This window comes from Pteropus vampyrus, unplaced genomic scaffold, assembly GCF_000151845.1.
Source record: "Pteropus vampyrus isolate Shadow unplaced genomic scaffold, Pvam_2.0 Scaffold359, whole genome shotgun sequence".
Taxonomy (NCBI): domain Eukaryota; kingdom Metazoa; phylum Chordata; class Mammalia; order Chiroptera; family Pteropodidae; genus Pteropus; species Pteropus vampyrus.
The window spans coordinates 296,990-313,079 of record NW_011889140.1 but is presented as its reverse complement, the minus strand read 5'-3'; the positions used below and the strand labels follow the sequence as shown (position 1 = coordinate 313,079).

Here is a 16,090-nt window from a genome sequence, read left to right as displayed (position 1 = left end):
TTGCATTAAATCATATTATTAAGATAAAAGGCAATTTGTTAAGTTGGCAAATGTAAAATATATGCCTTTACGATTATTTATTTGATTCTATTGCATTCCTTTTCTGAAAGATGTTTCATTTTTGCATTCGAAAATTTTGAATAGTGGCTCAGAACTTTTAAAAAAGGAAAGTTAATAGTTGATTCAGTCTAGAATGTGTTTCTCTGATAACTTTTTAGTTTGTTCTAGGAATTTAGCTCAGTTTTTCCAAAATGATTGAAAGATATTCTTTGATTTTCTTTTCCATAATTTTGGTCTGTATTTGATGTAGCCTTGTATTGTTCATCTGAAAACTATTAAGTAAAGTCTGACTGGGAACTAGTTCTTCATGTCCATCCATGTGAATTTCTGTGTCTTTCAAACAGCTGTGTAGTTTTATAAAGTATCTGCTGCTAGAATTTTTAAATTCAAAATAAAAACATAAAGCCAGCTCAGGAATTCTCGATACAATCGTTATTAACTAATCAGAAAAATAAAAACTACTTGGTAAAAATTTTTCATTTTATAAATGTAAAAGTCTGTAACTATCCACTTTTCAAATCTGAAAAAAACTTCAAATATGCCTAACTTTATGTAAATTCTGACATTTGCTGTCAGTGAAATAGTATTGAATTGGTGAGATTGAAAAATGCATTGCTTTGTACTTTTAAATCCTATTTTATATTCATCTCATTCTTTCTCTATCATCCATGGCTATGAGCACTGTTACATGTCAGATTTATTATTCCAACCTTTATTGCATTGGGTTAGGACGAGCTTTAGAGGATCATAGTGGATTGTTCTGCCTCTGACATATCAGAAATACTATAGACAAAGAGGTTCATTTCAAATTTTTGTAATGAAGGAACTGAGTTCATTTAATGTGCTTTTTTGTTGTTGTTCTAATCAGTCCTATTCAGATTATAATGCACCATACTGAATGTGACCATAATTTCTAGTTTGAAATTTTAATTCGATGAACAATTATTAATAATAGCTCACAGCTTTCTTTGAAACCAAGTACTTCCAAAAACACTGGACATAGAAAAAAAATTCCATTTTTTTAGCCAGACCTGCTAAAAAAATTTAAAGATGCAATTAACTATTCGTCTTTCTTGAACAATTCTAATTGAAGCAGGAGTGGGCTGGAATTTTGATTCCTCTGGGGAAGCGGTAAAAATGCTGTAATAGCAGAGATATCTCAGGAAACTTTTTGCTTAATGGCATGTGGCAAATTATTTACCCTGAAGGGAAACATTGACTGAGGTCACGGTAGGTAGATGAATCCCAGATGTGACACATTTTCATTATGTTTGACACAGGAAGCTGACACATAATTAAAGTATGATTAGGAATTATTTACTCCTTTTGGATTCTGCAGAAATATTCTAATCATACTATAGTATTTTACTGGTAAAAATGTGAAGAGTAAAAATTTGTCAGTGACAAATTATAATGAAAGACGTTTAGGGAGAGTATTCTTGTTGATTCCATTTATTCACGCTTGCAAAACTAGAGACGGCTAAGGCAGGACTGAGAATAAAAATGTTTACTTTGGGAAAAAAATCATATTTAAGTATTTTCTTATATTTTTACTTTCTTAGAAATGTGAAAAGCCCTCTCTCAAATGTTGGCTGTTAGGGCTTGAAATTTTTCAGGAGGAAGGAGGGCCCGTTCAACCAAGTCAGGAGTAGTTCCCCGGCCATTTCTTATGCCCTACACAGCCACGGAACAGGCCAAGTGCAGGTCATCTTACAAGCCATGGCAGACATCTCTCTGAATTGAGTGTAGGTCATGTTCAAGGCAAAACTACAAAGTGCCTCTTGTGCACATCTACCCTCTTTTTACTGTCTTTATACGACTATCATTGAGCCCGCCTAGCTTGAGACAGGCCCTCTACTAGGCTCCTTATGCTCTTTCTCTCTCTGCCCTCTCCCTTCTAGGATTTCTGCCTCAAATTGTAGCACACCCCTGGCAAGTTACTGCCCGGTTCTCGTCCCCTTCCAAGCGGAGTGGGGACATGGGTTAATCACACCATGGCGCTCCAAACTTCTTAGGATTAAATCCAAACCGACCATGACTTTCAGAGCCCTGCTCCCTCCCTCTTGCTTCAAAGCACCCACCACATGGAAATTCCTCAGTTTCCTCAAACGGGGTCATGCTCTTAGATATCTCCAGGCTTGTCCACTAGCTGTTCCCATGTGTACTGCCTGGTTCTTCACTTCCTGGCACAGGGAAGATATTCATTCATTGAATAGAGGCAGCGAGTAATTGATTACTTAATCCACTGATTAAATCAGCTACCTGTTAGTAATATTTTTGAGTATTATCATCATATGTAATAATGTCACCTGTCTTAATTATATTAGTGTTGTGACCAACTGGTAGAAAAAAAATATATATATGTAGTAAATATGTATTGATAAATAAACACATGCTTATTTATTTTTTTAGTTGTATATATAAGAGTAAACGACGGATACATTTTGTCTGGGGTGAGGTGAAGGAAGAGTTCTACTTCAGATTCAAAACTTTATTAACCAATAAATTATTGACTACCATTTTCCACAGCTTTTCCTTAAGAGTGTGTGCATCTGTAGCCGGCCAGAGCATTTCAGACACAATAGGTGAGCACATTTTCATTTTCATACTCCCATTCTGTGCTAAGCAGCATTTCTCTGCAGACCACATACAACTTTTAAGGAGACCTTTATTAATACCGAGATTGCTAGCGCATATATGAGAACTTCTGCATAAATATTATTTGAATAATTAGTATTCATATTATCTATAAAAATGGATGTAATTGTGCGGGCGATGATGATTTATGTAAAACCACTGCAAAACAAGTTTTATTAGCTTGGGGAGTATTTTATACGATTTTTCTCAGCGTATTTTTGATCCCAGCTATGAAAAATAAAATGTTTTTGATCCCAGCTATGAAAAATAAAATGTTTTCTGCATAAGCGAGTTGCAATCAGAACTCTTACCTCTGATCCAGCGGTGTCTTCACTGAATCCTTCCCCTTTGCGGGTTGTATCCACTTCCTCTCTGTCCTTCAGGCCTGACCGCGGAGGTGGAGTTAGATTCTCTGAAGCAGAAAGGGGCCGTCAAACGCACGCTCTTCCTGGACAACCGTCAGTCGCGTCTCGTCTTCCCCTTGGCGACAAAGCGGCAGGGATCCCGCCAGTGCCGCGACTTCACCGTCTACCTGCGAGTCAGTGTGCCAGCACCGCCTTGCGGCGTCTCACCCGCTAAACCATATCCCAGGCGTTTTCCTCCATTTACCCATCACGCTCGTCCACACTCATTTTCATTTTTTCCAGAGGAAGGTTTATTTTCAGGCGGTACACTCCTCTCTCTGAGCCTAACATCAGAGAACCCAATGATGTGTTGCTGTTAATGCCCACGGCTTCCTTTTTGCTTCGTGCATTTTTCTTCAGAATAGCAGTAACTCAGGCGGCTTTCATTTCTGCCTCCCCTGCCAAAAAAAAAAAAAAAAAATGTTAAACACAATTGATTTGCATTTTTCTGCTACGTGAGTATGTTTGGTCAGATTTTATCAATGTGCATTTCAGAGCCAACTCAGGAGAAAAAACTAAACAAAACAAAAAACGTTTAGGTATTCAAAGCCTTTATTAAAAAGTCATTTATAATTATATATTAAAGCAAGGGATTTTTACAATAACTCGCAAACCTACCATGAAATTTAAAAAGCCAAACCATTCATGATGCAATGATTCCATCTTCTTAGCGGTTGTGAGGTATCACTCTTCCCCATTTTGTCTCCTCTAACGGTGAGTGAGGGGAACCCTGGGGAAGGCAGAGTGTACAAATACACTCTAGAACAGAAAGCTGGGCGTGTGAGCCTTGGGTGTCACCGTGATGGGGACTGGCACACAACTGAGGTTGACATGGCCAGCACAGGATGGAAGCCCTTGGTGCTCAGGGCCTGCTGCCGGTGCCACCCACTCACCTGGCAGGAGTTCTGTGTTGTTGTTTTTTTTTTCCCCGCCAAGGGAACTTTAAATATGCTGAAGGTGTTTTGAAGTTCAGGCAAGCCAGGGCTTGAGGAGATAAGAGGGGAGGAGAATCAAGATGTCTTCTTCCTCTGAGCCCAAGAGGACTCAAATTCTGCTAACGTCATGAAAATAAAAATCTCAACTCAATGACATTTATTGCATATATTAATATGATTTTTTTTTTTTTACTTTGCAATTTGACCAATCCGTGTGAGTTTTGAAAATACGGAGAACCCGAAGGTTACCTCTAGAAGCATATATTTCAGAGAAGCCACAGTGCTAAATGATTCATCTCTGAATATATATTAAGCTGACTACTACATACCGCATCCATCAGTGTGTGCTTAAGCCCGCTGGGGTGATAATTACTTCATCATTTACTTTCATTGACTACAGTCAAAAGCCTTTCACAGACTGACATCTTGCAACTATTTCACAGAGGCTTTCTTGAGTTTGTGATTATTTTCCCTAGGACGAAACTGAATTCCGAGATAAACTATCGCCAATCAACATTAGTCTGAATTACAGTTTGGATGAGTCCACCTTGAAGGAAGGCCTAGAGGTGAAACCAATATTGAACCACTACAGGGAAAACGTTGTCACCGAACAGGTAGGTACTTGATGGTCCTCCGTGGCACATTCTCAGTCAGGCCGTGGGCATTGCTCCTATGGCCTTAGGGTGGAATGCAGTCCCTTTTGTTTTCATTCCTGTGCACAAACATGTCACATTGGGGGATTTTCCTAATGTGTTTCCTGAAACACTGCGTCATTGCATTTTCGGAAGCCCGTCCCCTTATGCAACTCAGATTTAAGTTGTTCAACATGTGACTGTAATGGGAGCAATACAGCCTGTAATCCTCAAAACATCGCCGAAGTAGCATTCTTTCCAGACGTTTCAGAACGAATGGAATCGGGCGCTTCTGTAAACTCACCCACGTGGAGAGGTTACCGCCTAACAAAGCGTTTCTGGCTGGGTAGAATCATGCCTACTGAAATGAAAGCGTTTGGTTTAATTCGTAGAATCGTTTATACATTTCAAGAAAAAGGATGTGATTCAGGTTTTCCCCGCTCATTCCTGGTGCATGTTTGCACAACACAGGCTCACATCCTGGTGGAGTGTGGAGAAGACAATATGTGCATTCCTGACTTGAAGCTGTCAGCTAGACCGTAAGTTTCAACAAATAAACATGTGCATTTTATCTAATGGAATACAGGTGTTTATGTAAAGCTTCTCTGGAGAAAGTATACACTTTCAACTACTACCAGGAAAAAAAAAATCACTGAGTGAAATTCTTGAGCTAGGCTACACTTCGAGTTAGCCTGCGGTTCGGGTCAGTTCTTTGTCATTGGTGTCAAGTGACACACCCTAAGATCTTGCCCAAGCTGTTTCATCTTTCAGCAAAAGGGAAAAAAAAATGTTTTTGTTCGAAGTAAACTCATGCATGAGGTGGTTCAGGTTGTATTTACTTGTTTCAGTTCTGTGGGCAAAGGATTCAAATAGGCTGCTTCTCTTGACACCTTCACAGACTGGTTTTTGAAGCACCCCATGACTCAAAGACATCCTTAAAATTGTCAAAACAAAATCAACTTTAATTTACTGAAAAAAAAAAAAATGTAGTGGCATGCTATGGAGTAAAGCAGAAGGTGTCACCAAATCAAATGAGAATCAAAGGGCTTCCCAGTTGCCTGTAATGGAGAGGTACCAGTCCATAATTATACCGCACTATGCTATGGAAAGAAATGAGACTAAGATATAAAACATCCTAAGGTGGAAAAGCTCCTCCAGCCCCACCCCCGGGACCTGGCCACTGCCAGTGTTTGGAATCTGCTTGGTACTCCCCCAAAGAGATTTTCTCTAAACTTTACCATTTAGCCAATGTCCAAAGCGATAGCTTTGATTAAGGGTCAAAAGTGAAGCACATTTCCCAACGGTGGTTCAAATTGAAATTTGGAGTGAATTCAATTTCCTCAAAATGCCTCGATCAATTATTTGGGATCTTTTATCTGCCTCTTTCTTTCCTCTTGTTGTCCACTTTGCATTACCTGTCCACCCTCTGAGTTTGTAAACTCTCTCTCTCCTTCTCCCACTGCCGATCTTCTTCCTGTCGGATGATTCAGGGATGCGCCAGAGTTGCCCTCCTTCTGGCTTGTGAGCCAATTGTTAAATTTTCTAGAATTTTTGGCGGCAGGTTGTTAAGTATGTCAGTAGCTTGAAATTGACCGCAGTTGGGAGGGTTTACACCGCTAGAATCAGCAAATGGTGCAAACCAGTGTTTCTTTTTATTTTTTTAAGAACTGGTTGCTAAACATTTACCAGCACACCATCGGATGCTTTCTCGCCCTTCCCATCCAGACATGGTCCCCTCGATTCTTCTTGCTACCCCTTCATGACCAGCCATCTGCTTTTCGTCCCAGTCTTGCATTTTCACATCTTTCTTCTTTTCCTCCCAGATAAATCCCTAAATAAAATACCCGTGAATGCAGAGAAGTATAGTATCTAATGATTCCTTTTAAACCGCATGTCTAGAGATAAACATCAGGTCATCGTCGGAGATGAAAATCACCTTATGCTCATAATCAATGCAAGAAATGAAGGAGAAGGCGCCTATGAAGCTGAACTCTTTGTGATCATACCAGAAGAGGCAGATTATGTCGGGATCGAACGCGGCAACAAGGTAATGCCTACGAATTACTTGAAGTAGGAAAGACCTAGGTATATTTTTGAAGTCAAGTCAACGTTAACTAGATCCATCGTAGCTCAGAGTTTCTTCCTAAATAAAAGAGAACAAATTGGCACCTTACTTTGTTAATCACAATAGCGAAGAGCCAGAAAGGGGGACAGTCTCAAGCAGTATTATTATCTTTCTTGGCCATAGTGCAAAGACAAATTGGCCAAAGTGTGAGGGCTGCAGCAAGGAAGAGAATACAGCTGGCTGCAAGAAGCAGCTTACCGATTGATGGATTTATCAGCTAAATTCCCAAGCTAACTCCCACCCTTGCTGGCTGTTTTCGGGCCTTTGTTTTGAGTTCCTTTAAGTTTCAGGCAGGTCCCAGGAGGTCTGGTTCTCATTACTGCTCATGGAGGAAGGTCCAGCCAACCTCAGCTGAGCCCTGATAACAGCTTAGACAGGCACTGGAAAGGAAACACATTCATTTTTCTTTCTTCTTGGTCCACCTTTTCGGGACTGGGACCAAGGAAAGCCAGGTCTTCGTCATTTGCCAGTCCTTCAATGCCTCTGTTTATTAAACTGACACCGATGGTTTTTATAGTCTTTCCTTCCTTATCAGAATGTGAATCTTCCCACTCAGAGTATCTGTAGGTTCTTCTGTGTTTATCACGGGTTGGTCTGAAAAGCCATTACGAATGCATTGTAGGGTACTGGAGAGGGTGCCTCATTTTCAATTAAGAGCAGAAACCAAGTTGATCACTCTTTCCCAGTCGTCACTGACCGCACCTCACACAGAGCCAGGCACAGCAGGCTCTCTCCTGCATGACTTGCTGATGGATTTGTTTATTTAGCTACGATTTAGTAAATGTCTGCCAGTTTCTAAAACTCTGAGGAGTTCGAACATTCTGGTGATTAATTAATTTAATGGAAAATAATTCCTCTAAAGAGATGTTAACAAATTGTTGTAATATTTGTATTTTATAGACATTTAAAAACATCAAGAATATAAAATTCTCTATTTATACCTCTAGTCTCATTGTTTCTGTTTTGGTTAAATTATATTCTTAGTAAAAAAAAAAAAAAAAGGAAAGTAAATCCAGGCTAGTAATAATCATGTATCTTTGACAGTCACAAAATCATTGAGTTTCTGTTGAAGAAATTTATAGAAAAAAAATATCACCTATAAATACTTCCATGCAGGTAATATAGAAAAAAACCAAAAAATGAGCGCAAGTATGTTATTTTTTCAAACATTTGAGGGCACCACTCATATTTTTATTTCAATTTCCCTCATGCCACACCACCTCTGACTTGGTTAAACAAAGCATCTATTCTAAACCATGCTTTTAGCAAATGACTGTTCACTCTGCCCAGAATATGAGAGCATTTATCATTTCTATCTTCAGCTGTAAGCATTACAACAGACATTATCCGCAATCTCAAATGAGTCCTTAACTATTCTTCTTCCATCAATGTCCCTGGGGCTGAGACTTAACTCAGTCTTGGACTTTTACATAACTAAGCCACATTCTGATTTCTTCTTTGTTTTTAAGCAGTTTGAGGTTTGTACATCTTCTTTTTTAAACGCAGTTCGAGTTTTGTTTTTTGTTTTTTTTAAAGACAATTTTTTTCTTAAGGGGAAATGTATTAGGATTATGATTGTAAGCGTTGTTATTCTTTTGTTGAAAAACATTTATCTCTTCGAAAATGTAGATGCTGATCATCTTTCTCTACATTCTTCTAGGAATAAAGGTTTATGTACTTTATCTTTTTATTACTATTGTTGCTGTAGTAAATTATACATAACATTCACCATTTTTAGGTGAACAGTTCGGTGGCATGAAGTACAGTCACACTGTTGTGCGACCATCACCATCATCCGTCCGTGGAAGTCTTTTCACCTTGCAAAACTGAGACTCTGTCTCCATCCAACACTAACTCCCTAATTCCCCTTTCCCCAGCCCCTGGTGACCACCATTCAACTTTCTGTCTCTGTGAATCTGTCTGTTCTGGGGACCTCATATACTCTAGCCAGCTCCTCTCTTCCACACCCACCTCACGTGCCGTGTGTCCGCAGCTAGACCTGCCACCTTCCCACACTCACGCTCTGCCTCCCCCTGTGCGTCGTATCCCATCTCAGAGAATGGCCTCAGTTTCTGAAGCCCGAGTTAGTCCTAAACCTCTCCAGTCCCTATCCGCTTTCCGTCTAACTGCCACTGTCACTGCTTTCATCCAGGCCGGCATGATCTTTTTCTGAGATCGCTGTCACAGTCTTCTAAGTCACCTCCCCATCTCCCTGTCTCCAGTCCCTTCCCTGCAGGGGAAGCCTTCTTTCTAAAATGCAAATCGGATCACATTTTGCTTAAAACCCTCACTAGCTCCCTATGGCTTTTAGGATACAGTCCAAGTCCCCGAGATGACGAAGGAGGCCCTGCTCGCTTCTGCGGCCTCCTTGCTATTCATCGATTCTTTCCTTTACCCACATCCTAAATTCCAACAGGATAGAATTTCTTTTCAATTTCTGTAATAGCTGTGAACGCTCTCACCACAGAGAACTTGTCCTGCAGTTCCTTCTCTTTGACATATTCACTCTACTACCTCATCCCCTTTAGCCCGCTTATTTCTACTCATCCTGCAGGCCTCAGCCTAATAATGGTTGAGATGGCTAACATTTATTTTGCAGTTGCTATGGGCTGGGCATTGCTCTGAGCTTTTGCATATATTTAATTTACTTAATCCTTATATCAGCCTGATAGAGACATGTCAAGACTATCATTATCTCCATTTTACAGATAAGGAGAAATTCAGTAACATGCCCGAAGTTACACAGCTATTATGTAGCAGAACCAAGATTGAAACTTCAGCTATTAGGTCCAGACCCCTGTTCTTAGCCAGTAATTTGCAGTCCCCGTCGCATGAGCTTAGATGTCACTTGGTTCATGATACCTTCTCTAATTGCTTAAATCTGTGTGCATGTCCTCCTTTATCACTATGAATTTCTCCTACCATAATACTTAACACACTCTACTAATTGTGTGTTCCCATGCCTCGTTACGATTGCTCGTAATCACTTATTACAATTGTTATAATAATTGGAAATTCGGTGAGGACGAGGGGACTTTTTTTATCACTGCCTGGTAAATAGCAGTTACATAGTAAATACTTTCGGTGAATGATACTCTAAGAGCTGTAAATGGATTAGAACAGAGGGGTTCCAGGAACAGCTGAGGAAAATAACCTAGAAATATCTAGAAAAACAATTATTGTTTTTGTCACTCAGAGAGGAAATAAAGATTTAAAAAAGAGAAAGGGTGGGGAATCTCAGGAGAGAAAAGATCTTTGATTGATGTGGAAAAACTACATCTGGAAAGCTGGAAAAAATGTACATATAACTTTTACCCTTTAGATAAGATAAAAATATTTACTATAGAAACTAAATCCTTGAATTATATTTAGGGAACACATGGGCATGTTTTTAAAGCTTTTGCTGGGTTCTTTTTTTCTTTTCCCCCCATGTTCAGGATTGAGCTAATAATCCCAATATAGAATATCTCTGTACAATTTGAGTTAGTTATAGATCCTTAAGAACTTGAATACATGCCAAAGCTATCTTTGAGAAGAGAGAATATTACTAGCTTTTTAAAAATACATTTCTTAGTTCCATCAGAAGACTGGCATGTCATTCATTCATGTTTGGAAATAACATGTCTTAAATGATGCCCCCAGATATTAGTGATTCATTCCTTTCTCATTAAGTGGAACAGACTTTCAATGGTGACATAAGAAGAGGACCACAAGGTGACTGAGAAAGAGGACTTTACAGTTAGCTGTGTAAATTACTTCTGCTCCATATTTCCCCAAACCACCTCCTCCTTTGTGGCAAACCCTGTTCTAGGTCCTGGGAGTGGAACAGAAACCACTGCCTCCTGAAGCTCACTTTCTCAAAGCGCATGATCTACCTACAAAATTCTTTAGCTAAATATCTGAGTTGTGTTTGGCTTTTCTTTGTTTCGGTGTTGAATCTTGGTTTTTCTCAGTAAAGTAGAAAGAAGGGATTGGAGGATGGTTTCTGAAACTTTTGCTTAGAATTTCACATTACTTCCTTAAATGAAATTTCAATAGAGCTGATAGATGGATAAATGGTCCTCATATTCAGAACTCTCTTCTGTGGACGTCTCATGGGACAGAAACTCCCCAAAAGTTGCTCCTTCGTGAAAGTCCTCAGATTGCAAACCTATCTTTGGGAATGAGGGTAATAGGTGATGTGTTAGTATCACTTAATGAATTAGAGTGAAATAATGTGTGAATGCAAGCAGCTGTCACCAAAGACAGAGCAGGGCCACAGAGACATTAGGTTTTGAAATATGAAAAGGGCTCAAGGTAGAGAACAAGGTATGGATTTCTAGGTAGCTGGGAGGGACACGGGGACATGAGGTGGAGCTGTGAACACAGGGCAGGAGTTCAAAGACAAACTTCCTTTTCTCCCTGTTCTTGTCTGCTATAACCTTGAGACCTTCTCCAAAATAGTTCTAAGCACCATTTCAAACTTGAGTTTTTATATATTCTAATCGGAATAGGATATAGGGGGAAGAAGGGAAACAGGAAGCACTGGGTAAACATAAAAGTGTTCTCTTTCCTTCTTAAGTATTTAGAGACTTGAACTAAGATTGATTGTGTAGTCTCAAAACGGGACCTTGATGTGTAGAAATTTGTGTTCTAACGGATTCTTCTGCAAATGGTTGTTGAGTCATGTGATAATCTATAGATATTACTGTCTTCTTAGATATTACTTTTGCAAGAATAAATTTGTTTAGTTGTGTTGAATATCGGTGATCTTCATGGCCTGAATTTAACACTAACAACAGTGACAATAATTTCTGAATTGTTCATATGAATAGTATCTTAAGCATTTTCTTCTTCAAGGAAACACAGTAAATGTGTTACCAATCTAAGGTGTTTCTTTCTAAAATTGAACTTCCATCTTTTCTCTTGGGTTTCTCTTTTGAGTTGATGGTCACGAATTCTTCCAGACAGTTATCCACACAGGTGTTTGAAATCAAGGGGACCTTCCTGCTGGCGGCATTGCTTTTGTGACAGAATGTAATTTATTCTGCCCCTCTGAACTCCACGCTGGTGTTCTTTCCTGTTGCAGGGATTCCGATCACTGAGCTGTGAGTACAAGATGGAAAATGTAACCAGAACGGTAGTGTGTGACCTCGGGAACCCTATGGTGGCTGGAACGAATGTAAGAGAAAACCAGAAGCCCTTACTGATTTCTGTCTAATTGAATTTTAAAGAGAACTGATGGAAAGCTCTCCAATTAGCACTCAGCAATTTAGCACAGAGCAATTAAAACAAATTAGGCAGGAAATTACCAAGGTAATGGGATTTAGCATTATAACCAGCATGGAGTGGATAATCTAAGGTTAAAAACACAAAAAGACGAATATTTTTATATGCTTTCTCTTTGGACATTACTCTCACGTGTCTTTAAGTCAAAACAAATCCATGAAGACGTTTTTTTCTTAGGGTTTTTTTTTTTTGATTTTTTTTTTTTTGATTTTTCCACCACTTTTTTTCTTTGAACTCGAAAACAAATACGATGTAAGTAAAGGACTGAAGAAATAATATGATTAAAATTTTTACCAAAGATAATTAAATTTTTATGTCTACTATAACTCCCATATGAATATCATCCACAGTATTTTCATCTTAAAATATTACCATAATTCGGCTTTTGAATCAGCTTTACCACGTCACTTGAAGAATAATACAGAAAAATGTAGCGAGAAAAAGAAAGGATTAGTGATGTTCTGTTAACGTGCTTAGGAAAGAATAAGGAAATGGGTTTTTCCCTCTACTCCACCTCTTCCTCCTCCTTTTTCTTTCTTTGTTTCCAGATTTAGGAACTTCTCATCCAGGATTACTTGTAGACGACAAATTTATTTTATGCAATTGAAGTTCAAGTATATGCATACGAACTTCTTGTAATAAATATCACCACCGAAGTGATTATTTTGTCATAAATCAGAAAAAACATCCTGAAATCTACAAATGCCACTTAACTAAATATTATATAAAGGAAACATATGTATTCTTTTATTTTAAATTAGATGTCTATGATTATCGATGAAGTGACCTGTTTGAAAAAAATTATGAAAAATTTATAATTGCATAGGTTTTTATTAGGACAGCTTCCCAAATTATATTCCACAGAGTGCTAATCTCTTGAGAAAAATCTTTAGAGGGGATTTCTGTGGTTACTGCTGAATATCACATCCTCTGGGACACTCAGGTGCACATTTGCATTTTAAAGGTACTGAGAAGTCTTGCAGTTAATAAACCTTTTAGCCCAAATGTTTCACACATTTATTTAAGCATTCAAAACTTTCTATCAATACCCATTCCCAGTTTATACTCTAGGATATTGTGCTACAATAATGTTTCTGCCTTTTTACACTATAATAAACCCTATTCCTTTGATCCTGAGTAGTTAAAAAAATGTGTCATGCTATAGTCTAGTGTACTCACTTATTGGTTCAAAAAAAGTAAATATTTAAATGAAAGGTAAACTTTATCACAGAATTTTTATGAGCTTACATGTATTGAAAGCCCTCTGTGTTATCAACCCATCACTGGGTGCTTTTTTTTTAATGTTTCATTTTTACAACAACCAAAAATTCTATGAGTCAGGTATTTTTCCGGTGTTATGGGAGAGAAACGTGAAATTCAGAGAAGTCCGATGAATTGCCCAAAGTCACACAGGTTGAAGGACAGACCCAAGATTCGAACCACGCCTACAGACAAAGCCCATGTTCTATCCTGTCTGCAAAATTGTGATAAGTACTTGGATGAAAACTGATAAATAACAGATGAGACATTTAAATGAAGCCATGAAAGGTGAAATGGAATGTCTAAGCTATTAGAACATTTTTCATGAGGATCTTTTTATCTAGAAGCTAATAAATCCTTTTGCTAGTTTTCATCAAAAATCTAACCACCTAATGTGATATGAAGAGGTCTCCCTCAGGCCAAAGAGACATGAATTGACATGGTGGCAACAGTGTTAGCATCTATAGATGACCAGGCACTTATTTCTTTTTCAGTATTAAAAGTGTTACCTCTAGACCAGAGAACATCTAAGATCATCAATAACTAAGAATAGCTTTGGAATGAAAACCAGCCACCGGTGTCATTCAAAGTGGAGGGTAAAAGTGGCAGTGAGGTCTTAACCACAAATGTGTTTATGTGAAACAATGTCAATCCGTTTTACCAGCAAATAATCTTTAGAAGTCAAGAAAGTAAATTGTTTGTATTCATTTATCTCTGAGGTCTATAGTGGAAGAAACCTAATAGCTTTCTTATCTCACCCTTTAATACCCTTAAACACATCAAATTTTATTGCATTCTGTTTTGTTCAAAAACACTTTGATTTCTTTATTTATTTATTCATTTTGTATCTTAAAAAGAATACTCTCAGTGGATTATAGTAAAATTCCAAAAGTAAAAGCAGTCCTAAATAATAATAATTAAAAAAAGCATCATAAATTTCCAGGAATATTTATTCTAGTCCCAATATTTTTAAACAATCGTTTTCAAGTGACTTTATGTTTTAATTTAATAAAACATTCAAGGCAGCATTCAGAAGTGTCACTCCTGATTTGCCAGTAATATCTTTTTCATAGAATATAGTAATATAAAATATTTATGTGCCAATAAGATTCATAAAAACTTGCAAAATCTCTCAACCAAGAAAACAAGAAAATATTAAGAACACATGCCTCTCTTTCTAATATGTAGTTTTCACGCCTTCTGTGTATCTTCACCCCATGCTGAATTGCTTTATAATGAAAACCAACATTAGACAGGCTTCATGACAATACAGTAAGAGCCCCCTTCACTGGAAGTGTACGAACAATGGCATACTCTTTCTCATCATTCTTTTTTGATTAGAAACAACCACTCTTATTGCTACCTCTTCTATATAACTGGTACCGAGCTAGAGTCTGAAAATATCGAGATGAAAATTCACAATCCCCATTCCATCAGAAAGTCAAATTTAGCACTATCATAGGTTGAGTGATAGGAGAGTATTAAAGGAGAGAGAGAATAAAGAGAAAATTTCTGCCTGGGCTGGCCTGAAGGATCAGAGGATGTGTTGCAGGAGGTATTCTTGCCCTGAGCTTTGAAGCATGAGCAGGGAAAGGCTTATGAGGTATCTAAAGAAGAAGAAAAGCGCATGCAAAAGCCCAGAGGTCTGAGAGAAAATTGCACATTTGGCATTATGAAGGTATTCACCATGGCTGGGGTATAAGGATGCATTAGGCTAAATAATTAGACACATCTGGGTTTAAATCTCAGCTTTGCCATTTATCAGCTGTGATGCCTTGGGCAAGTCACGCTGAAGTGGGAGAATTCCTATTAGCGAGAATGTTTGAGGCAAAGAAATGATATAATATGATATAAAGCCCTAGTGGCTTATAGCACAATCAGTAAGGGCTAGTAAAATGATGATTTATAATAAACATGGTAATTTATTATTAGTTTATGTTTTACTGGTTCATATCTCTGGCTCATGAGTTTTTAATTACAGGTTTGATTCTCCCAGTATAGAGTCAGTCCAGAGGGATTTCAATTCTAACTACGCAGTTTATTTGCTCTGTACCTGGAGCAAGTCCTCAGATTGCCACTATAATGTAAAATGTCACCAATCACAGTACCTGCCTCGTAGAGCAGTTGTCATGATTACATGAGAGAATATGTGTAAGGCTTAGCGCAGTATATGGGAGAGTAAGTAATACTGTTACCTGTCTTAGTATCTTTACTTCCTTGTTTATATTACCATTGGATTTATTTTTCTCCATTTTTTAAAAATCTGTTTTCAAATTATAAAGATAATATGAGCAGTTTTAAAACTTTGAAAAATAAAATAGAAAAGTAATCCAAATACTCATAACATCAACATAACTATAGCATATTATTCTGGTATATTTTCTTAGAATCCATTCTTATTGTCATACAGTAATTTTTCCAGTGATAGACTTTTAAAACCATAGTCGAAACACATTGCACAGGCAACTTTGTAACCTTTTTTCTTTACTAATCATCATTCTATCAGATGTATTTTTCACCTTATTGATAGGCTTTACAGCCAGAATTTCAGTGTCTACATTAAAGTCCATTGCATGGAAGCATCGCAGTTTTCTAAAACAATCTCCTTTTGTATATTTAGGTTGTTTTTAATTTAGCATGCACAGAAGATGTCAGGAGAAAAGTTGGTATGGGGCTAAATGAAGAGAAGGAACCAAAATACATAGGGACTGAAATTGTCTGGGCCCTACAGTCTCAACTGCATCATTTCCTCTCAGCTCTCAGTCATCG

At 38.0% G+C, this 16,090-nt stretch overlaps 1 protein-coding gene across 4 annotated transcripts in view; it reads left to right on the top strand.

The window, feature by feature from the left end:
* The window catches only part of ITGA8 (integrin subunit alpha 8), a 149,814-nt gene that overhangs the window by 84,605 nt on the left and 49,119 nt on the right, over positions 1 to 16,090 (top strand). For 3 of the 4 annotated variants that reach the window (XM_023522874.1, XM_011379443.2, XM_023522875.1), the window contains exons 16-21: positions 2,590 to 2,645; positions 3,081 to 3,235; positions 4,513 to 4,650; positions 5,140 to 5,207; positions 6,568 to 6,715; positions 11,862 to 11,954. In XM_023522874.1, coding sequence (XP_023378642.1) covers positions 2,590 to 2,645; positions 3,081 to 3,235; positions 4,513 to 4,650; positions 5,140 to 5,207; positions 6,568 to 6,715; positions 11,862 to 11,954 — 658 coding nt within the window. The remainder of the gene's footprint in view (positions 1 to 2,589; positions 2,646 to 3,080; positions 3,236 to 4,512; positions 4,651 to 5,139; positions 5,208 to 6,567; positions 6,716 to 11,861; positions 11,955 to 16,090) is intronic. The other variant, XM_023522873.1, reaches the window with a different exon arrangement.